The 22,728-nt window shown below is 40.9% G+C and overlaps 2 protein-coding genes across 3 annotated transcripts in view; one reads left to right on the top strand and one right to left on the bottom strand.

Annotated features, from left to right (window-relative positions):
* Positions 1-2: 2 nt before the first annotated feature.
* Positions 3-12,726, bottom strand: LOC115569671 (uncharacterized). The gene is made up of 17 exons (XM_030397700.1): positions 12,447-12,726; positions 10,850-10,956; positions 10,595-10,734; positions 9,931-10,091; positions 9,618-9,776; positions 9,066-9,519; positions 7,206-7,307; positions 6,413-6,503; positions 5,190-5,413; positions 4,867-5,109; positions 4,675-4,773; positions 4,299-4,492; positions 3,881-4,055; positions 3,629-3,785; positions 3,079-3,232; positions 2,744-2,855; positions 3-2,648 (listed from the first exon to the last, which is right to left on the bottom strand). Exons 1-17 carry the CDS (start codon positions 12,465-12,467, stop codon positions 2,473-2,475), a joined length of 2,769 nt encoding a protein of 922 aa, XP_030253560.1. The 5' UTR covers positions 12,468-12,726; the 3' UTR covers positions 3-2,472.
* Positions 12,727-15,355: 2,629 nt separating this feature from the next.
* slc4a2b (solute carrier family 4 member 2b) overlaps positions 15,356-22,728 on the top strand; it is a 50,722-nt gene continuing 43,349 nt past the window's right edge. The window contains exon 1 of one of the 2 annotated variants that reach the window (XM_030398569.1): positions 15,356-15,611. The gene's annotated coding sequence lies outside the window, so the exon portion shown is untranslated. Of the gene's footprint in view, positions 15,612-21,556; positions 21,771-22,728 lie in introns of those variants that run through there. The other variant, XM_030398568.1, reaches the window with a different exon arrangement.

Genomic DNA, 22,728 nt, shown 5'->3' with positions numbered 1-22,728 from the left:
CATTTAGATTGAGAAGACTTTATTTTACTTACTGAATACAGAACTTGTATCCAAAAATCAAAACCTGTTAGGGAAAATAAACTATTTTACATCTCTGTAAACAAGAGGACAAAACTTGAAGTGATTTAAAGAAGTTGCTTTGGATTCTGGCGTGAGCCCCATGGCTGCATAGATCCGACCTCACCCAACAGCCACTACACTGAACCGTGTGTATGCTGCTCACCTTTTCTTCCATAAAACTGGACTGGGCTGTCCAAAAAAATTGTCATTTCTCAAAATAACTAATGCTAGTAAAAGATGGTAAAATGACAGCCACTCAAAAAAACACTAAACAAAAAAACCTATGAAATGAATCCAGTGCATCACCAGGATGCATTTAAAAAAAAAAAAAAAAAGTAAATTTAAGGTGACGTGGTTAGCTTTAATCTAACATCCATACAGGTGACATCACAAGTTATAAAATCTTCATTACGAGCTCTTACAGTAGAGCTGTGTTCATGTCAACCTTGAAAATTTGCATTTGCAAACACCAACCACCACACAAAAATACTAAGTTTCTCGTGGCAAAATTGTAATTTCAATCAATGTTGCATCGATTTTACAAGCCAATTTCTTCAACCGCACAACAACATTTCAACAAGAAACCATTTTCTGCTTATCTCAAAAACATAATTTCACATAACTTGCAAACTTGCCTCAAAGAAAAAAAAACGTTTTTACAAATTTTGTACTTAAACGAGAAATACAATGGACAAAGACCTCTGACAGAATGCGTTAAAACGTTTGGCTCTTTCTGCAGTGGGAAAATGTCAAAACGGTAACATGTTGTAATGTGACCTTTCTTTTCTTTGTCATACAGAAGCAACATGGGAATTCTGTTCCATTTTTATGGATTTAAAGCCAATCATAAACTAAAAGGAGCAACATGGGAATTCTGTTCCATTTTTATGGATTTAAAGCCAATCATAAACTAAAAGGAGCCAATGTTTTTTTTTTTATCCTCTGCCGCTCTAATACAATTGAACTGAAATTAATATTTACTTCATCTTAGACAGCTGACATCTGTAGTAGTGTTTGCAGCATGATTGATAGTGTTCTTGAATGTTAATACTTAAGCTAACATGAACTCAATGAATCTAACATGACATGAAAACAGCTCAAGATTTACTGCTACTTTTAGAGGAGAATTCAGGTATTTTTAAACTTGGGCTCTATATTTACATGTGCTGTTGTGTAAATCATTTGGACTTAGTAAAAGTCCAGTGGAACGCCTCAGCTGTCAAAGTTACATCCAGTAAAAGTGCTTATTTTTGCTACAGACAGACAAAGGTTGTTATGCCAAGTGTCAGATAACAATATAGACACAATTACTACAAAGACAGAACTTATTAAGTAGTAAGATCTTTTTAGTAACCAGAAACACAACTTCGTTCAAGGGCTGAAATCTTAAGAGAAGTGAGTTGTTGGAGCCAGTGGTTTGGCATTTAGCTACAGGAACTGCCAGCAAAAATTTATTTCCAAAGTCGTGGCTGAATATTTTGCCAATTAAGATGAAGCAACAACAGGAACAACTTAATTATCGCAAGATTTTGGAGCGAGACTTCCCCATGAGTGAGAATTGTGCGTCTGGTTCCAAAAAAAGATTTCATTGTTTAACAAAAAGGTCTGCAGAGGCAAAAACAAACACTTTTAGCTGACGAGTCTTTGATGGACGCAGTCGGACCAAACGCTCACACTGCAGCCATTGACATCTCTGTCACGGCTTCCAGCTGAGGGGATCTACTCGACTGATTCCAAATATTTTGTTGAATCATTTACACGCCAAACATGTAAAAATGCCAGAAATGTTTAAAAATGCCAGAATCCCCCTTTAATAACAAGTAACAGAACGATTACTGGAAGACATTATCTGCCTTCACCTCCTTCCAAAAGTTGTTCATTAACCATATGTGGCTGAACTGATTATTTGTTATTTAAGTCTTTCAGTTAATTTCTACATAAACCAGTCTGTTAGTCATTACGGTCGGAAAATACATGCTGTGTTATAAGTTAAGTTTCCAACATTTATTATGTTCTTACCAGTTGGCTCAAAAGGGCAAACCAGGAGAAACACACATAGTTCCAACCTATAAGGCTGCACATAAAGCTTTAAAGTTTGTCAGCTGGAGTTTTCCAGAGACAAAACGGCTGCAGTGTACGCAGGTAAATACAGATTGATTATATATATATATATATACGTAAACGTTAGAAATGGCCTAGTTTTTAAAAACATGGCTCCCGTCTAAGGTTCCAACTTGTGCCTGATTGACAGATTAGCGACACTAGGTGCAGTTGAAACAGTGCAAGTAGGAGTGTTTCAGTTACGTTTGTTGCTGCTGGCAGCATGTTTCGGTGGCTGATAAGAGGGGACCGCAGCAGACAGAGGCGCATTCAGGTGCAGTTACGTGTGGACCAACCGAGGGGAATCCATGCTCACTGGGCCTCCCACTCCTCATCGGAGACGTCATCAGGGGGAAAGGTGCGAGTGTTGCTGGCCCGAATGCTGCTGATGTTAGTGAAGGATAGGAGGTTTGCGATGCCCATCAGACTTACGCCGGTGCCGTCCAGATTCACCTGAGCCAGATGCATGTGTTTCAAGAACTTGAGACCTGAGGAAAACATAAAAAATACACAAAGAATGTTCAGCCATGTAAGAAAAGATTTAGGTATATCTGTTTTGGTGGATTTTAGAGGTTGGCCTCACCGTGGTCTGTGATCCGTGTGCGGCTCAGATTGAGTTTAACAAGCTGATTGCAGCGGATCAGACCTTTCCTCACAACATTGTCTCCCACCTGAGTGCTAGCTAAACCTAACACCTGAAAAACACAGCAAAAGAAACACTATTAACAGCAGCAAAATACCTTGCATATAAAATGAGATAATATCAGATGCTTTAACTTGTTCCTGAAACCTTTTATCAACAATACAGGTATAAAGGGAGACTTTTTATATGACCTTCTAAGTACCCTGTCAGCAACTGTATATATTTCTTAAACTAAACATGTGCTAGGCAGTTGACGGGTGGGTGAATAAACTCACCTGGAGGTGTGGCAGACAGATGATGAGATCAGCCACTCCTCGACTGGTGACTGCCGTCCGGTCCAAACAGAGCTCCTGCAGCTCCTGCAGCGCACGCAGAGAGGGAAGTCCTGCATCTGTCACCTGAGTGTTGCTGAGTGACAGCTTCTTCAGCCTACACAGGGTACACACAACAGGCCATATCACAATGTTTGTAGACAATAACTTAGAAGTAGTAGAGAACCGGTGTTGTAGCTTACATACAATGTATGAAAGCCGTATGTATCCATCTCATCGATCTTAAATACATGTAACACTATAAAACTTTTACAAATGTCACCCAAATTAACCCAAAACTAGCAGTTAGTCTGACCAGCAGGGAGAGATCACTTTTGAGTAGACCTGGTTTATCAAAGAGGCTGGCAAAGCAAAACACAGTACTGTTGCTGTTAGTGCAATGCCATGGTGATTCAGACTTTACTCTTGTCAAAGTTCCTTTTGCAATTATACCATCACAAGTGCATGTATTGTACAGTACCAAAAAACAACTGTTACAAAGTATGTTGATGACCTGGTCATGCTGGACAGCTGGCTGACTCCCTGGTCTGTGACTTGTGTGTAGTCTGTCAGGTCCAACTCTGAGAGCAGAGATAGTCTAGAGAGGAACGACAACCCGCTGTCTGTCACAGAGTGACGTCCAGGGAGTGTCAGCTGAGTCAACCTTAGACCTGCAAGGAAAGAGGAAAAACCTGTGATTCACCACAGACTTGGACAGTTTTGTTTCAATTCCACTCGCTGCTCAATTTCCTTTGTAATAACTTACCTGAGATAATCTGCAGGGCTTGATTGCCGTCAGCTACGGGTACTCCTGCCAAACTGAGGGAGGACAGGGTGGGGTGGGATGCAAGGTGCTCTAGGGAGCCTTCTGTCACACTTGTCCCATCCAGGTTGAGAGTCTGCAGGCTGGACAGTTCTGCCAAAGCTGACACATCTCTGACCTGACAGAAAAAAAGAGAAATATAAAATGAGAATTCTTAAAAACTGGCTCTTTCTCATTATTCAGTATTATGGCCCCTACGTTTAAATTGGTTGTTGTGTAAATGCCGGCTGCCATGACACAGGCTGCAATGGCTATTACTTGTCTTGTCTTGATCCTGTTTAACCAGGATCCGCTGCAAAGTCTCTTTCCACCAGACTCCATTAAAAAAAAACAGTAATTTTATTATTGCAAGTTGAAGCACCTTCGTCTGCTTGATGCTAAGGAGCCTCAGCTGTGGCACACAGGAGGGCAGGACTGCCAGTGTGGCTTCGGTCACAGCTGTCTGGTTCAGGCTGAGCTGAGAGAGGCAGGACGGAGCTGACTGGAGATACAGCACCATCCCGGCATCGGTCACTTTGGTCGAGTCCAGGGACAGGAAACACAGGCTCTTTAATCCTTGTAGACACAGAAAGAAGGAAAATAACAAGTCAATGCGTGACAAAATAACCAAGTGCTTAACAAAGAGGAGCTTGTGTTTGTATCTGGTGCTCCTGCAGGTAATTGTAATTATTATGCCTATTATCCACTCTAGTCACAGTCAGAAGCTTGTTCACAAGATGTTTTGTAGAGAGCCTGACCTGTTATATGCTGCAGACAGGAGTCAGTCAGTTTGCTACAGGAGGCCAGGTTGAGGTACTGGAGTTTGACCAGGCTGGACAGAATTGACAGCCCAGCGTCTGGACAAAACAAGAAGAGGAGATTAAAATGAAGTTGCTAAAGCAAAACTGATATCCGACAAGCCTAGAAACTCCTGGGATACAATTCAATACCTGTGATGAGAGGAGAGTTGACCAGACTTAGATGCTTCAGCGCTGTGAAGGCCCGTAACTGCCGCAGGAGCTCATTGGTAGAGTAAGGGTAGCAGTTGAGGACAAACTTCTGCAATGGGCAGCCGAAGAAGAGCTCTAGTGTGCGTGGACGTAGCAGCCTCTCGCGGGACATGTGGTTGAGCAGAAGCTCCGCGAGTTCTGGGGTGAGGCCTGCGAGACTGCTGCTATACTGCATGCTGGGAGCTGAGAGCGCACAGAATGACAACTTAAGTAAACGAAGCAATGAGACAGAAACCAGTGAGTATTCTACATCGTCTTTTTACCAGTCATGAGGTGGACAGTTGCGCGGGTGGCCAAGGCACATAGAGACGGCACGCTGGGTGTCCTGAAGGGTCTTTTAGGGGGTGATGGTTGTCCCTGGGAGGCACGCGGGTCTTCTTGCTGTGCAGCTCTCTGAAGACGCTCCACCGCGGCCAGACCTGCAGCTCCAGGCGCCACCCGACCTCCGGCATCCTCAGGCTCTGCTGGGTCCTCCTCTGGAGCCTCCCTGAAACACACAACTGTCTTTCAGACCCGTTCTATATATATCTTCTATCTATCTTTAAATGCATTCTGAAATGCCAGCAAAAGTTGGTCTGTATTCCACACCTTTCTTTTTTCAATTACTAGAAGTATAGCAGAACAGATTTCTAATGTACAACTGACCCACATAAACTTAAAACACTCTGCAACTTTGAGATTATTATCAGTCTTCTTTCTCCACCTTCCTGTCTAATCATGACTCATAATGCTTAAAAATATCAAACAGGGTGTTGCTATGACAGCAATCGAGTAATCTGCTGACTTGCACAATCATCTAGGAAACTGTAATCCTATTACAGTTTCACAGAAAAACTGCAAATTCACACATTTGAGAAGCTGGAACAAACAAATGTTGAGCATTTTTGAAAAAAAAGCATCTCAATCAATTGTTATAATAGCTGCCAAGAGAACCTAACTATAAACCGTTATTCAATTAAATTAAAAATTTTACTGCAGACTCAGTTCAGATAAAAGACAAGACATTCCATAAAATAGATTACATACAAATCATAATAAAAGATCACAGTTTAAAAATAATGTACATTCCCATCTTACAAAGAGACAGTTGTACTCATGTCTCCACAACATGGAGTGTTGACCCAGATATTTAACCTGATTAGCGACCTAAAGATCTTCAAAATCAGCTGTAGTCCAGTGGAAAACAAGCATTACTAATCCTCGAAAAATTGTGAAAAATGCTCATGCTCATGCTACTCAGAGACCAAAGTATCTTCAAATTGCTTCTTTTGTCCAACCAACAGTCAAAACCCCCCCAAAATGTAATTTACAATCATAAAAACTAAAGACAGGAAACATATCCAGCTGGAACCAACAAATGTTTTACATGTTTGCATGACAAATGCCTGAAATGATTATTAATTAACAACATAGTTTGGCAACTAACTTTCTTTCGATGGACTAATTGCTTAATCTAATTATCATTGCATCTTCAGTGGAAACCCACCTGAGTCGATTCCCTTGCTCTGGCCAGTGGTGCCTGGGCTCAAACTCTCCTCTGAACCTGTTCTCCGGAAAGAAAGGCAGCCTTGGCATTCCTGTGAAAATACCACAAAAGAAAAATGTAATCCATGAAGATATTCTTATAATCAAGTAGTCACTGACATAAAACAAGCACATAAACAGTAAAAGTAACCTCTTGAGCATTTATCTTGTCCTTTTGTCTTATCAGTGAAAAATCAGTAGCATTTTTAAATTCCCACACCTCTAATCAACATCTTCTGCTCTCGATCTCTTAACAAGCTTCAGCTGGGAGCAGCTCCTCCAACTCGGTGGTCCGGCACACATTCAGAATAGTATATCACAACCACGTGCTCTAAAAGAATGGACATAATTGGCTGAACGCCTATAAGCTATAAGTTCTGGGAACACAGTTCTCTTCGGTATGGCTCAGAAGTTCTGAGTAATTTGTAATGTATGCTTGACAGGAAAGGGGCATTCACCCATATATTTCATAATCCTAATCTGTCTCACATATGACACACATAGGATGTCAGTCAGTCTAATGTTCTGTATGCTCAGAGACTTACATAACATATAGTATGAGGCTGAATGAAAGTAACTCCAACAGTTAAAAGCGAGACGCTGCATCATCTGTTTCTGACATGGGAGAACAAAAAGTTCTCTGTGGCGCGGGTGAATAAATGGAGACAGTGGGGTTGGGGGGAGCAAGCTAAATGTAGGTCAAAGGAGGGATGAGGTGTCTGCAGTAACCCCAGACAGAGCAGAGGGAACAGTACCGTTAAGCAGGTTAGGTGGTTCTTCCTCTGCATCTTGTTCCTCGTCAATCTCAATGCCAGCGGCTTCCTCAGCATTTCCAGGGACCAACCTCTGACCTCGTCCTGTTGAACAGCACCAGAAATGTCATCGGATGACTAAACAGCTATTATCTGAAGAAACATTCTGGGCTGTTGAAACAATCAAGCTCATAGAGCTGCAACACGGAGAAGCTATTTTGGAAAGGAAAATCACAGACATTTTCTCCATTGGCAATATAAGTGTTGCATAGCTGGAGTACTTACAGAGCTTGGTTTGACATAAAAACATAAGGTGAGACGTTAACTATGACTGCAAATATGAATTTCTGCATGAATGTCCAATCACTGACCTTAAAAGTTTGTGTAGCCAAAGATTAAATACCATTAATATGTGGAATTAGTTAATGGCCACTGGTAGGTTATTCCAGGCCGAGGCTGCTGATGCTTTAAGATTACATCACGATTATTTCAGGGTTTCTGCAGGTTTGAACAAGTCAAATTTCAGACTTTTTAAGACCTTTTTAAGACCATTTTGAACTAAATTTAAGACCTACACAAAAGTATGAAAAAGTAAGGAAAAGTGCGGTCCCAGAATTACTTTAAAAAATAACCAACTTTTTACATTTAAATCAATTGCCAAAATGTTTAGCAACAGTGTTCAAAATCCACAGCAACGCTTTCAACGTCGGAGTCGAGTTGAAGATGGTTTGAATGTCGCTTGAATGCGAGACGGCAGAGGCAGCGCAGAGTTTGGGTCGAGCAGAACTGGATGAACTTGGACTGGGAATTGGCGGCAAAGGCGTACAACAGTGTGTGATAGTATGACTTCGCTGGAGACTTTTAGAAGCTAAGCTGGTGTTCTTCCAATTTTGTGTGAGACACCAGCACTTGCACAAGTTGAGGGTCCTCCTCCAGAGCGTACACTGCGCTTCAAATTCATTATTTGGTACGGCTTTTAACCAACTGAATTCTGGTTATTCAAGCCAACACTTGTTAAATTTACACTTTACACGCTGGGTGTCCTGAAGGGTCTTTTAGGGGGTGATGGTTGTCCCTGGGAGGCACGCGGGTCTTCTTGCTGTGCTGACCGGGCTGTTGACAAAATGCCACTTACGTTCCTGGGTACTTCAGAAAGAAGTACAACACACGGAACTGTGAATCTCACCAACACATTTCCCCACAACAAACAAAAAGGTGACGACGGAAGCAATAAGTGAACATACATATCTAAGACCTAACTACATGTAATTTAAGACCTATATGTAAAATATGGACATATTTAAGACCTTTCAAGGCTTAAAATTGAGACTTTAAAATTTTAGAATTTTTAAGACTTTTTAAGACCTCACAGAAACCATTTTAATTTGGTGTGAATTTTGGAGATATTGGCAGTCCAGAGATCTGTCCGCTGTCTTTTATAATGGAAGTCGACTTGTAGTGCTCAAACGCCAACAACATAAATTAAAAAAAAAAAACATAAGCGATGTCTCTCTCCAGAAATCATGGCCTGGTTCCTCAAGATGATCCACAGACATTGTCATTAGAAGTTTCATGTAGGAACTATTTTCTTTCCGTATCACTGCACAGAAGGAAATGCATATCTACTTATGGACAAAAGCTAAAAAAGTTAAAAAAGTTACAGCTTGGCTGTGTGCATCCTGCACTGTCACGAGCACGGGCCCCTTGTCCATGAGTAGATGCATGCTTCCTTCTGTGCATTGATACAGTTGGCACACTTTTTTCTGGAGACAATAAATAGTATTTATCTGTATTTTCTGTTGGTTTGAATTTGTGTTGAACTGTCCCTTTAAAACTTCTTTAAATATGAGATTTAATTCTTACCCCAGAAGTGATTGGGCCCTGACAGTGAAGGGCCGACTCCAGGTATCCCTGCATAATTCGCTGCCTCCTCCCACAGCTGGTTGGGCAGTGGAGGAGGTGGTACAAGGTCCTGCCCTTCCGGCCCCTCTGCGACAGGAATGGGTGGCTGAGGCGACACATCACAGGGTGGAGGCTGCTCGTTGTGTACCGCGGTTGGAGGTTCTGCAGGACTCTGTGCCTCCTGCGGAGTCTCTGGAGGAGTGGTCTGGATACAAAGTGCGGCGTTGGGTGTGAGGCCAAGAGAGCGCAGTGAGCAAGCAAGCTCTGCTTCTCCAAAGCGTTTCCGAGGGAAACCCTGAAGGAGGGAGAATGAGGCCAGGGAGGGGTGACGTCCAGTGATGTGCTCAACCACGCTGCGCAGAGGAGCGTCAGCTGGGAAACGTTCTCGCATAGACTCACCGGATGGCAGCCGAATCTGCAGCAAAAAACATGAGGTTTAAAAAACTACAGTTCTGTAGTCTCATTAAATCTACTAGATTGGTGCACAACAATTTAAATTCTCCATAGCCTCACCATGAGGATGCAGTTGTTATCCATATTAATCTGAACCTTTCCACCAAGCTTCTGCCCTTGACCACTCGGAGGAGACGTCTCTGTGGCGGCGCTGGGCTGATTCTTTTCCTGCAGGCTCCTCCGATCCTCAGCTATCCGCTTCAAGACCAACTCACGCTCCTGGAAGACCAACACACATAAGATGTTCTGTTCTGTGATTACAAATCAGTCCCTGGGCTAAAAAAGCAAATGTTATTCTTTGTGCAATATCAATATCAACTGCCACTCTGACTGAGTTGGCACCGTTTGTCCCTAGAAGTCTTGCACCTCTGACCTGTTTCTTTTGTTTTCTCTCTGCTCTGGCCTCCTGAGCAACACGCTGTCTCTGCTGCTCTTCAAAACCACTCTTGTCCTGTTTGATGCGGGACTCGATTGGTAGAGGGTCAGGGGACAGGTTGCATGACTGGGATGGTCTCAACACCAATGAAGGAGATGCTTTTGAAATAAAAACAATATATACACTTAATTTTGAAACCTGAAACTTTGCTCTTCTTATATACTACATGATTACAAAGAAATAGTTACAGGACATTTCTCAGATTCTGCAGACAGCTCATGGGTAACCTTCAGATCACACTATGGTTGAATGATTTTGTCTCAAAACTCTGATAAAAAAAAAAAAACTAACTAAAGAGTGCGATTTCCATACCTAAGCTGGACTTTGTATCATATATCTGCTGTCCCTTGTCTATTTAACTTGCTCCATTTAGTCAATTTAACAACATCTGTTTTTACTTGGTCAATAATTTCTGTAACTTTTTGCCATCTAAGCCTCTCTTGACAAAGAGATTTTGATCTCAAGGGAATTCCTGGTTAACCTAAGTTAAAGAAAATGAACTAATCTACTAAATAATTATCACAATGATGTATGAAACTGTTATATTGTCCTCAATACTTCAAAGCAAACACAGTCTTTAACAAACTGCTTGGTGTTGTACCTCTACTGTCAGAAGGAGATGTTTGCATGTCTGAGGTGCTCGCTGCCTCTTTGGGTGGGTTGAAAGCAGAAAAGGCCGTCTCAGCTGGTTGTGATGACTGCTTCACCAACTTGTGCCGTGGATACTGACCCTGTAAGAGCCTGTCAACATATGAGAGAGGGACACAGAAGTTTTGGGGGAGAAACTTATGGAAAATGATATTTGCATTTATTGAATGCTAGGCATGTAAAAAAAAGGGGGGCTGGGACAATTTACCACTCAGCTGCATCCGGCACAGAGAAATGGCCCGCCTGTACAGCTGCCTGGATCTGCTCCTCTGTGAAACCCATCTCGCTCAGGATGAGGAATAACTCCCCAATAGTCTGCAAAACAAGCAAGTCATACAGGCATCAGAAGGCACCTAAACAATAGCGCTTGTGGTTGTTTTCCCCTTGTCAGTGCACAGATATTGGCTACTGGGGGACTGTTATCCAACTCATTGTCTCCTGATATCTTAATCGACATTCAAAGGAATTTTTCAAACTACAGATAATCAAATCATAGAAGATCAGACAGGAAACTAGATAAAATCAGCTTTCTTTATTGTTACTTTAAATCAGAATTACTAATCGAGTTAGAGTTGTTTATGATGCAGTCAAATACACATTTTCAACTGTTCTTACCTTATGGTTTCTGTTCTAGTTTCATCGCTGCTTTGTTTGATCTGCCATTTGCTGTTGTAGGGATCCCAACACCACTACCCAATTAGTCTGTCAATCTATGATCAGCTCATATTGGGCAACATACATGCAGATATCTGCATGTAAAAGCTGATTTTACATGCAGATATCTGCAATAGGCCAACATTCGACCAATACATCAGTCAGGCTCTAAATTTTATAGTTAAAAAAAGTAGTTATAGTATTTAGTCGATTAATCGTTGCAGTTCTCGTCCAGTTTTTTTGTGTCTTTTATGTCAATGGACAATCCTGCAACATATATTTTCGACTTACTTTGCAGTACAATGCCAAGTACATTATAAAGCACTTTGTTTTTATTTCATTGTATATTTAGTGCATATTACAGTGCAAGTTCATGGTCCTAGTATAATATTACTTGGATTGGTTATGAACACTACTCAAATTCAGTTATGGATACTGGGACATTTTAGTGTTTCACTTGATTGTTTATTCTGTGACGTTCATGAATATTTACTTTATTTTTATTCTATTGTATATGTAACCATATCCCAATATTCCTAACTAATTTTTAAGTACTGTATCTTTGTGCTGTATAGCCAACACCACTTGCCTTTTATAGCTGTCTATACACTAATTCAACAATATAGCTGTTTGTTTGTTTTTTACCATTATTATTATTGAATTTCTTACTACAGTTTTATAAGTAGATTGGTCTATAAGTGACAACAGCATATACACAGGGTTATTATAATTTGTATTATGTTTTAGCATGGGTTAGCTCCATTTCATCGTTATTCATTTGTCTTTGTCCTCCATTAAACGTCATCCTACATCTGACTGATGCTGACCTGCACTTTCGCCTTTAAACTCTTCAGTGTCAGCTCAAAGTTTTAATCTCAGCCAAAGCCTGTCAGCGACAAATGCATCGAGTCAGCGACTTTAAACCATACAACAGATAAGAAGCTAACCTACAGCTAGCAGCTAGCACCGCTAGGTCCGTTGTTATGCCTTTGCTAGAGTGAGGACTGTCAACAAACATCGTTAGCTAAACAGTTTCAGCTAGCTAGCCGATGGAGAACGAAAGGCGAGCTTAAAGCTAAAGCAGCTAGCATGCTAATATTTACATGCAGCACAGCGTCGTGTCAGACGCAGCTCGGTGGTTTATATCTTACCGGAGGGGCAGCAGAACTCATGTCGTTGTTTGAAGGTTGATGCAGGAGACTCAAAGTTAAACTAATATTAATTAATAACTTTGCTGACTTCCTGGTTAGGTCTACTGCGCAGCTTGCTATGCTAGCTGCACTGACCTCTCCCCCTTTGACTCGTAGATTGACAGGATATCAACAAGGAACCAGCCTATCAACACAGCGGAGAGCCGAGGGTTTCTCCACCGGGGCAGCGGCCTGCGAATCCAGTCAACCCTTAATGATTGACGGGCCCGAACCCCAACCGACTCCCTTAACAATAAACCTGAATCATCGATGACTAAACATTATCCATGTGACACAGGGAGACACTCAACTGACCACACTGCGGGTAAAAGTGACCATTACTGGTATAAACGCCCCAAAACACGTGATTCAGAGAAAGAAAGAAAGAAAGAAAGAATAGGAAGATAAGAAAGAAAGAAAGAAAGAAAGACAGCAAAATAGAAAAGGAATACCAGAAAGAAGGAAAGAAAGAAAAAGGAAGACCAGTAAGAAAGAAAGAAATGAATGAATGAATTAAAGAAAGAAAGAAAGAAAAATGAAGACTAGAGAGAAGGAAAGAAAGAAAGAAAGAACGAAAGAAAAGGGAAGATAAGAGAGAAAGACAGACAGACAGACAGACAGAAAGAAAGAAAAATAGAAAAAGAATACCAGAAAAAAGGAAAGAAAGAAAAGGAAAACTAGAAAGAAAGAAAGAAATGAAGGAAGGGAGGAAGGAAGGAAAGAAAGAAAGAAAGAAAAAAGAAGATGAATGAATGAAAGAATGAATGAATGAATGAATGAAAGACAGACTGAAAGAAAGAAAGAAAGACAGAAAGAAAGAAGGAAAGAAAGAAAGAAAGAAAGAAAAAGGAAAAAGAAAGAAAGAACAGATCTGTCTGATAATTATTATTTTTAACAGGCGAATCTCTCAGCCTCATTAGCAGCGAACCACCAGCAGGGGTCACTCTGCTCACACTGATCTGACCTTCTCACCCGGCAGGCTGCATTTATACAATCCTTGAATGTTTATGGTATATTTCAGTAACAAAAATCTCTTGGAATAATACTTGAACCTGCTTATATTGAATCTACTAATCAATCTCTATAGGCTCCTACACCTTAAAATGTGTGGAGACATTGTGTATGAAGAGGTAGAACTTCAGATAAAAGTATCAACTATCTTACAAACTAGATAAACAATACAGCACAGTCACACTGAAACTAAACGCTGTACTTTGTATCACTTCTTCTTGATTACTACACACATTAGCTGCATCTGGTATAGAACATGATCTAGTGGACAGGTATGTTACATTGAGGGAAATGAGGGGGTAGGTGTGCAGACAGGTGATGGTCAGCTGACTGCAGACCAGCAGGAAGGGTCGAGGACCACTGCTGGTCAAGAAGGGAATCACAGGGTTTGGAATAAGAGGAGATGTTATCACTGGCAGGCATGAACAACGACCAGAGACTGTGAAATATAAAAAAATTATGCTTTCTTTTATAATACTTGATTTAGGAATAAAGAAGAAGAAAGATGCCACACAAGCATGACGTCATGTTCAGCTGATAACGAAGGACTTACATACCGGATCCTGTTTCTTTAGTATTAGTGTTTTTTCTAAAGAGGCACTTTGTAATGTTGGAGAGGAAATTCAAACTCAAATGTTAATATTAATGAGGTAATGATACAAACTCAGATTAATTATTTTAATTCTATTACTGAATGAAGAAGCTGTTTTCAGAGAAAAATAAGGTCCCCAGAAAACTGTTTGGAGTGGCAGGGTCTGCCATATATAAACAAACTACAACAGAATGAAATAGTGTTGTCCTTTAAGGTCCATTTGTTTATTCAGTCATGAAGATAGTGCACCTTTAAACACATTTGTACATCAGTTAACCACAGACCAGGTGATAGGCCTTCACCTGGGGGTCTTTGGCCAGCTGGTAATTGTTGACAGCAATCAGCATAAACAAACAGCATTAAGAAGATGAATTATTGTTAAAATTGAAAGCTCACTCTTGGCTTTGAAAACAGGAGTTGACAACAAATGTGATTATATCCAATGGATTTATCAAACAAATGCAGTTTCCTCACTTATTGATACTTCTAATGCATGTTGGCTTAAAAATTGAGATTGAGATGGAAAACGTCCTCTTTCCTTCTCTTTTTAACATGTGAATGAAAAAAAGACAAAATCCATTTGGGTCTTAGCTACTAAAAATATCGTTTTGGATGTTTACCAATACATGATTTTATTTCTGAAGAAACTAGTTTGAATTTAACTTTGATTTACTTTGATTGAAATACGCTGTTAATGATTATTTACTTGAATTAGCTACTTGCTTCTGTTTGTGTACCACATGTTGAATATCATGTTGTGCCAAATCACGTTTTCCGTCAGTCACGGTGCAATGACGTCACTGACAAAGGAAACTCAAAACGAATAATCGATATTTAATGTCTTCCCGTTTATGTGTCCGGGGTCATGTGTATTATAACGGCACACCGCCCAGCCTCATGCTTTCATCAGAAATATGATTCATCATTTACGCAGGCGCAGCGATTTGTGTCTGGGGAAAAATGGCGACAAGCACCAAGAAATTAGCGCGTTCGAACCGGACGTTTGTTCCATTTAGCTTCAAAATAAAAGCATTTGAAAAACGTCACTGTTTTTGCCGTGCTGCAATGTAAGCTGTTTGTATCTCTAATTGATAATAAGCTAATTTTTTAGTATAATATTTCGTTTCTACAGTTGTAAATGCATGTATTTACACACGCTTTTCACAAAGATTTATATTCTGAAATGTTCACCGGAAGTGGATTTGTTTCGTATTTTAACGCTTTGACACCGGTTGAGCAAGTCATTCACACAGAGTTTGAGGTGAGTACCAGGCACCGGTGAGTAAATAAGCAAGAACCTGTGCGTGATTGTGACCCGCTGGAAGGTTTTTATTTAGTGAAAAAAACGCCTTTTTGCTTTTAAAAATCCTTATTTTGGAAGTCGCGAGCTGGTCTTGACTGCTGACTTATCTTCCCTGTGAGGAGAGGCGACATTGACAGCCAGTGAACTGCCACACATGCACTGGAAGTGTCCGCCGCTGCTGGTGGATGACTTCGCCTTGTTCTTCGGCTTGTTAAACCAGGTGACTGAGGGGGGAAAAGTGCTGTAAGTGTTCTCGGACGTACAGCTTTGTTGTGGTTTAAGTCTCCACGCGGACTGGCGGGAGGCAAACGATGACATTAGAGGAGTTCCTCATCCTAGCAAGCTAGCGGTCACTCCTCCTGACAGTAGCTTCAGGGTGAAATGTGATGAAGAGTTGTCTGGGATGACTCCTCCTCATCGAAGCTCAGTGTGTCGTCTTGGTTTGTCTCTGCGATGGCTAAAAAAAAAAGGCTTTTTAGAAAGGCCGTGTGGAGACTGGGGCTGTGGTCAGCTTGCCTCGTTCATTCATAATTCATTCATTGCTCAGTGGCACAGCACCAGCATGGCTTTTGTGCCAAAGGTCAAAAGGTCACTGTTTTCTGTTTGATGACAGAACATAGTGACATAAAGAACCATTCCAAGTTCCCAGAGGTCAAGGGAACATCTTCAGGTTGCTTGTTTTATGGGATATTCAATTTTCAATGATGTAAATTGGAGAAAAGGAAACGCAAATTTCCAAATTCCAGAAGCAGGAATGCCAGGCATTTTGCTTAATAAATGACTCGAACAATGATTCAGTTATCAAAATGGTTCATTTGTTTAATGTTTCAGCACTGGATGAAATAAGGCTAGGGAATATATTATATTGTTATCATGCTATGAGACTATATATTGTCTTAGATTGTGGATATCATTATATTGTGATATGCTGAGTGATTGAATCTTCTGAACTTGCCAGACTGATCTACTTGTTCTAATACTGACCATTAGCCACTTAGTCATCATTATATCCATATTACTGATCATTATCAGAAATCTAATTGTGTTAATATTTTGTCAAAGTACCATTAGTCATCCCTACAATATTGTCACAATATTGACATTGGGTTATTTGATAAAAAATATGGTGATATTTGATTTTGTCGGCCTGTCCCCAAACTCGTGAAGTGCCTTTATGGAGATTCTGAAATGTAGAGAGATATATTTCGTATTGTGATAAAGTCTAAAAATATTGCCATATTATTTTAAGGCCCTATTGCCTAACCATAAGCTGGAATGCTACTCCATGTAACCTATGATTTCCAACAAGAGACCAAGGGTTTCGTCCCATTGACCTCCATTTAGGGTTTTTTGTCTGTGCTTCCATAATAGGCCTACAACAGCTTTGGAGATATAAGTGGAGTGTGACACACTAATGAGACAGCACAATGCAACATTATGCTATAGAGTGCCCACATAATGACACAAAGCTATAGACACTTCCAAACGGAAACCACATAACTTAAAGAAGTTATTGTATTTAAGATGCATTTCTAATCTTATTGAAACATCAAATTGTTGAGGAACTCAGTGTAGTATGATATAAAACTCTACACAGGCGACTCATCCTAGATGAGAAGCTGTCTTAAAATCCTGTCTACGTCAGTTGGGCTGACGTGGAGCAGTTTTAAAGCATCATAGGCCAAGTTTTCACCAAATTACCACGATCTGTTCATAATGATTTAAACCTTGGTGTTATCAAGTGATCCAGCCTGCGTTTCTGCCAGTTTTGAGCAGAATTGTTGTAATCAACGACGTGAAGATCAAAATGCAAAATGTGAAATTGACTAATAGAATATGACACGCCCACTTCTGGCCACACTTACGGTCAAGGAACACCTGCTATAATTTGGTTCCACCTGGCAACCAAATTTGGGGTTCTGAAACCATCTGTCTTTGGTCAGAATGCTCTGATCCGAACGGTAGGTTCATAAGATAAGTGTGTTCGTCCTGCTGCCATCTGACAATGGATACAGAGCAGCTGTAGGGCTGTGAGACTCCTCTAGCTGTCCTTCACTTCTCACCATAAAAAAGTGTATTTTTACGGCTCATTATTCATTCATTTAAATAACTTTGGTTTTGCGTGAAGCATAAAGGAACTATAACTAGCATTTTGTTATTCCAAATGGACCTTGTACCTTTCAACCAGCAAATATTTGGTGGTGGTTTTTTTTGGGTTTGTTTGTTTTGGCATTTTGTGCCCAAACTGTGCGGGCGTGCCCTCTCAGGAGGAGAAATAAGGACGGAAACTAAAGTTGATTTTATCCTTTTTCACAGCAGAACTTTTGACTTGTCAAACACAGGGGAAACTAATGACAATAATTGCTGCATTGGGATAATTGCTGACTCTGAGCCATGGTTTGTCTTATTAGTTCCACCTGTGCTTTTCACACTGTGACAAGTCAGGACGGCTGCTTTTGAAAAGGTTGTACAGCGTGAATCTGTTTCTGGGAGCAATACAGAGGCGAGAGTGCTCTGATGTTAGAGAGGCTATTAAGATTGATGTGAAGAGGAAGACAGCCATCTGACAAGTAAAGTACAAGATGGACAGTTTTGACAGGGAAGAAAAGAAAGACTGGTGATGTGCACAAGGGAAACATGTCATTCAAGTCCAAATTATGAAGGGGCTTATTTTGCACTTGAAATTGCTGTCAGTATGGCAACAGAGGCTTGTGTTTCAGGGCTCCACAGTTTTGGAGACAGTGCAACAAGGTTTTACAACCAGGTGCACCTGTGCGACTTGCAAATGTAACATATGTCCCAGTGAGAAGTGGGAAAACAACTCTAGGGACTATTTTCATTTGCAATACAGAAATGAATCAGAAAAATCAACTTGGCTGTACTGAATGATAAATATGCACTCATTTTACGCATCGGGGGAGATGGTTTCTTTCCAGCTTCAGAAAGGATGTTTGCAGTCTGTGAACCATCCCATAATTTATTTTAAAAAATTAGATTCATTAATCCATATGAATTGACTAATCCTTGGGTTTCTGTAGCACTGGGTCCCCGCACCCCACTTTGGGAACTATAGTCGCACAACTGTTTATACATCGCAGGCTGATAGATGTCGGGACATGCCCTCTGGCAGGATGGAGGAAGGACGTGTCATCTGCTGACTCAGCAACATCATCTCCATGTGCGCTGCAGGTTATCCGAGGAGATGTTTTACTGTCATAAAGAGATTATCATCCCCTTGAGATTCGCTGCAATGTTTTTTTCTTCTTCTCTGCCCTCCAAAACCCGAGTACTTCAAGGACTCCTAAATTGCGGAGTCTGAAATGTTTGTCTCTGTGAATCTGACCTTGTTCGATCTTTGGGGGAAGAAAAAAAAAAAAAAAAGCACTCTCAAATTCCAGAGCGGGTCAGCTTTCCCTTTTGTCGCATAATCCTGTGTGGTGCTTGAACACTTCACTTAGATCCCTCTTATCTGTGTGATCACAGTCCCAGCTTTTTATTTGTTCCCCCTCCGCCTCAGTGGAATACGTCAAACAGACTTATTGTAAACTGATGTGTGACAACAGCGGCGTGTTTTGCTGGAGGAGCACAAACAGTCGGGCAGTGTGTGTCTCCACATTCCTGCCGTGAATTGCTTGGTCATGCAGAAGACAAGGAAGGAAAAGAGGTAGATAAAGGTTTTTTTTTTTTTTTTTTTTTTTTTTTTAAATCATGGCCTCTGTGCTCTTCGGGTTTATTTTACCTTCCCTGCTGATGGTAAACAGACCCAGCAGTTTGTCAGTAAACACATGAAGCTTAAAAATCCACCTCAAGCCAAACTAAACACTATTATTTTAGGCCTGTCTACTATCAGAAATTGCGGAGTCACATCATTGTCTACAGTTCAGTTTGTCTGCTTGGCTGTTGCTCTGCTCGAGCCTACTAAGTTTCATTTAATCACCATTAAGCACTTTGGCAATACACCATGGAACGTGTGTAATGTGGGTTACCGTCCTCCTTTCACTTTAAACCCCATTAAGCTGTCTGGAGTCTGTTGTCTCTTTTGAAACATCTAATTATAAACACAAGACATGACGAAGCATCCCTGCCACTCTTCCTACCTCCCCCCTCGGATTGTCATCCTCTCCCGTGAGGTTTAAATTCTCATGCCTTTTTTTTTTTTATCTCGGTCATCATTAGCAGCCTCAAAAACAAGCGTAATCACATTACGTTGTGTTTCCCAGGAAATGGATAAATGGCTGATTTGTATTTGACCGTAGTATGAGATCTTAGGCCTTTGTTTGGGTTCTGGGAGCCCAGGGGATATTTTATTCCCGTCTCAGTCTGAGTCTCATGAGGGTAAATACAGTTATTACAAGTGCACCGGGTCAAGGCTCCACAATTACCGTGTTTCTGTGAGAACATGGCTTTACCTTTTGTGCAGCTGGTGCAACCCGAGCAGCACCGGACAGGCACTGCAGTTTGGAAAAGAGAGTGCCACACCTTAACACCGCCTGAGCTGGACAGGACCGGTCACCGGCCTTACTGTTCAGTGCAGGATAAAAACAAGTCATTCGTTTTTCTGTTTTGTCCATTTTGCAGCAAAGTTGTGTAAAGGACATACAGCAGACTTGAGCCAATCTTTTGTTTTCTCTTTGGTGGTGTATACTGTGGAGCTTTAATTCCTCTGCAGAATCTACAGGAGTAGAAACATTCCAACAATTCAGTCTCAGTTATTGCAAGCTAACACACAAGGGACTTTTGAGGCGATATTTGAGAATTTACAGCTGCACAGATCAATATCTCTTTTTTATCAGTGGATCAAATTATTACATGTGATGTGAAAGGGGTTTTTCATAGTGATAAACTCACGGTGAACTGCCTCCAAACTCTGCAGCTCCTGTCATCTTTACGGAGCATTTTAGCATCTTTCAGCCCATTGTTTTGGTTTTACTGCCCTTAATTTACTACAATGGTTCAGTCTCATTGCACTCATCAGCAGGCTGTTTCCAGCACAAAGCTCTGATAAATACACCGCAGGTTGCCTGCCTATCCCTTAACGACTGACACAATTAGTGACTAGCTTAAGTCACCATGCTATCCTAACACAGTGGAGCATTTAGCAGTTAAAGAGGTGATATATCTATATAGATGAATTTCTGCATTAAAGTCTAAAAAAACGACATTTGTTATATTCTCTGTTGAGTTCTGTAATCACAGTATCCCAAATGTCTCCAATGTGTTTTTTTTTTTTACTGTGACGTCTGGTTTGCTGCAGCACTTCCCTTAATCCAAGGGCAATTAGTGTCTCCAATAGGAGAAAGTAACCTTATCCTCAACCAACAATACTCAAAGCCAAAGAAACTAACAAGTTTACTCCAGGTAACAGTGCGTTTCATTAGGTCACTGCTGCTACCTTCCGGATAGCGAGGTCAGTGAATGAGACTAAATCAGTTAATGAGACTAAATCTGAGGTGAATACGACTTTAAAAGATCAGGTAGATTGTCATCAGCAGTTGTGTAATGGTGTATACATCAACAATGAATCCACAGCGGTAACATTTTCTGTTATTTGCGTTACTCATGCAGTGTTTATGTGCCATTGACGCGGCCAGTTTTTTTTGACTGTACATCCGCCGTACGCCAACGTTAACCGAGGGTGTGTTTGTGTCTGTGTGTTTAAATTCATATCTCCTCTCTGACACAACTTTGTCTCAAAATTCTCGTGCAAGGACATTTCCAGTCTGCAGGCGGTAAAAAAAAATGTTGCAGATTGTTTCCATGGCCTCCTACAATACTTCAAACACCCTGATCCTCTTCAAGGTATAAAAATGAGTGGTGACTGCTTTTCTCTTCTGGGGTCAAGGACAATGAGCAGCCATTATGTAAGCTGCCAGGGTTTAGTTTCCTCTTCAATCCCTCTTCACCCCAAAGACAGGTGCTGTCTTAGCTGCGCGCACGGGCTGAAGCCTGTGACGGACAAAGGGCCCGATAAAGATGGGCATACATCGGCCGAGCGCAGCTGTTAGCTGTGTGAGAGTGGAAGCGTTCCAGTGGCTGTGTGCACATAACTTAGCGCCGTCATGTTGAAGTGCTGGACCCTGCCAAAGCTCTGAGTGAAGCTAGTGCAGCCACTGGGCTGTGAAGAGCAGAGCGGTGAGGTAGAGACGTCTGCATGTTGAAAGACGTGGCTGGATGACTTCTAAACTGCTGAGCTATTTCAGGCTAAAACACTCAGAGGCAACAGAGGCGCAGCTATCAACACACACCCCCCAGTCGAATCCCCATAGAGATCCACAAACAGGGCAGCTATCAGTGGCATACAGCTCCGTCGAGGTCAGTCTTTGCATTGCCGAGCAGCACAGGAGACCTGAGTGGGTGGGAGCACTGAGCCTGTGTTCTGGTGAGTTTTGGAAGTAAACAGTTCGTGCTTGTAATGGTCACCTGTTGCCATTTGCTGTAAAGTAAATAGTTTGTTCAGGGCCGCACCACTTGAGTGTGTTTTTTAAGTGTAGGAATATGGCCCAGCAGATTTGTTTTAGATTTGAAGAGGGAGAAGAATAACAGGAAACTGAGGGGAGAATTTCCGAGTTGTGTTAACACTTTGTATAAAAGCTAGAACAGCTGAAGGAGGGATGTTGTTTTGCAGGGAAAAGGCTTGTTAAACTTTATTTATGTCTTTTTATTTCTCTCAGCACAGACATGTGCACGAGATGGGTTTGATGCATTACAGATTTCTGTATATGTCCAGATTAAATAAATCTGGATCTTTTATGGCTGCATTTTATGATCTTAAATTATTTCTAGTGTAGATTATGTTATCAGATAATCGAGTTGTTTTAGTCAATTAAATGTCAGAAAATGGAGAAAAATGTTGCCCAAGGTGACTTCTTCAAATATCCAGAATTTAGATATATTCAGTTTGCTCTCAGGGAAAAGTAAAGAAACCACGAAATATTCACATTGAACTTCCAAGTTCAAATGTTGTTCTGAAAAGAAGTCTTGTTAAAAGTTATTTTTATGTTTTTATTTGTTTCAGGAGAGACACGTTTTGACACGTACAGGAGAGTCTTTGGATGCAGTACAGTCTGCTTTATTTGACCACATTTAGCAAAAGAAACTTGATTTTTATGGCTAACAAATTATTTTTACTGTCATTTAATCCAGATTATTTTCTCAATTAATCGCTTACTTGGCTATAAAATGTCAAAAAAACATTGAAAAATGTTGCCCAAGGTGACATTTTCAAAAAAAGATATTCAATTCACTGATTCTTGTTAAATTATTTATTGTATTTCTTCTAGCACAGACAACTTGTTCTGACCTGTGCACAAGATGTTTTGGATGCAGTACACTTGCTT

Source organism: Sparus aurata, chromosome 19, assembly GCF_900880675.1.
Source record: "Sparus aurata chromosome 19, fSpaAur1.1, whole genome shotgun sequence".
NCBI classification, from domain to species: domain Eukaryota; kingdom Metazoa; phylum Chordata; class Actinopteri; order Spariformes; family Sparidae; genus Sparus; species Sparus aurata.
Note: the sequence above shows the minus strand (reverse complement) of the source record. Positions and strands in the feature narration are given on the sequence as shown.

What these genes read in the sequence shown, in the direction of transcription:
- LOC115569671 (XM_030397700.1), bottom strand. Translation starts at nt 12,467, where the DNA reads ATGAGTTCTGCTGCCCCTCCG. An exon ending in AGGGCCCAATCACTTCTGGG is followed by an intron (nt 7,308 to 9,065) that starts GTAAGAATTAAA and finishes GCTGTTCAACAG; the next exon opens with GACGAGGTCAGAGGTTGGTC. An exon ending in CAGCTGTCCAGCATGACCAG is followed by an intron (nt 3,233 to 3,628) that starts GTCATCAACATA and finishes TACCCTGTGTAG; the next exon opens with GCTGAAGAAGCTGTCACTCA.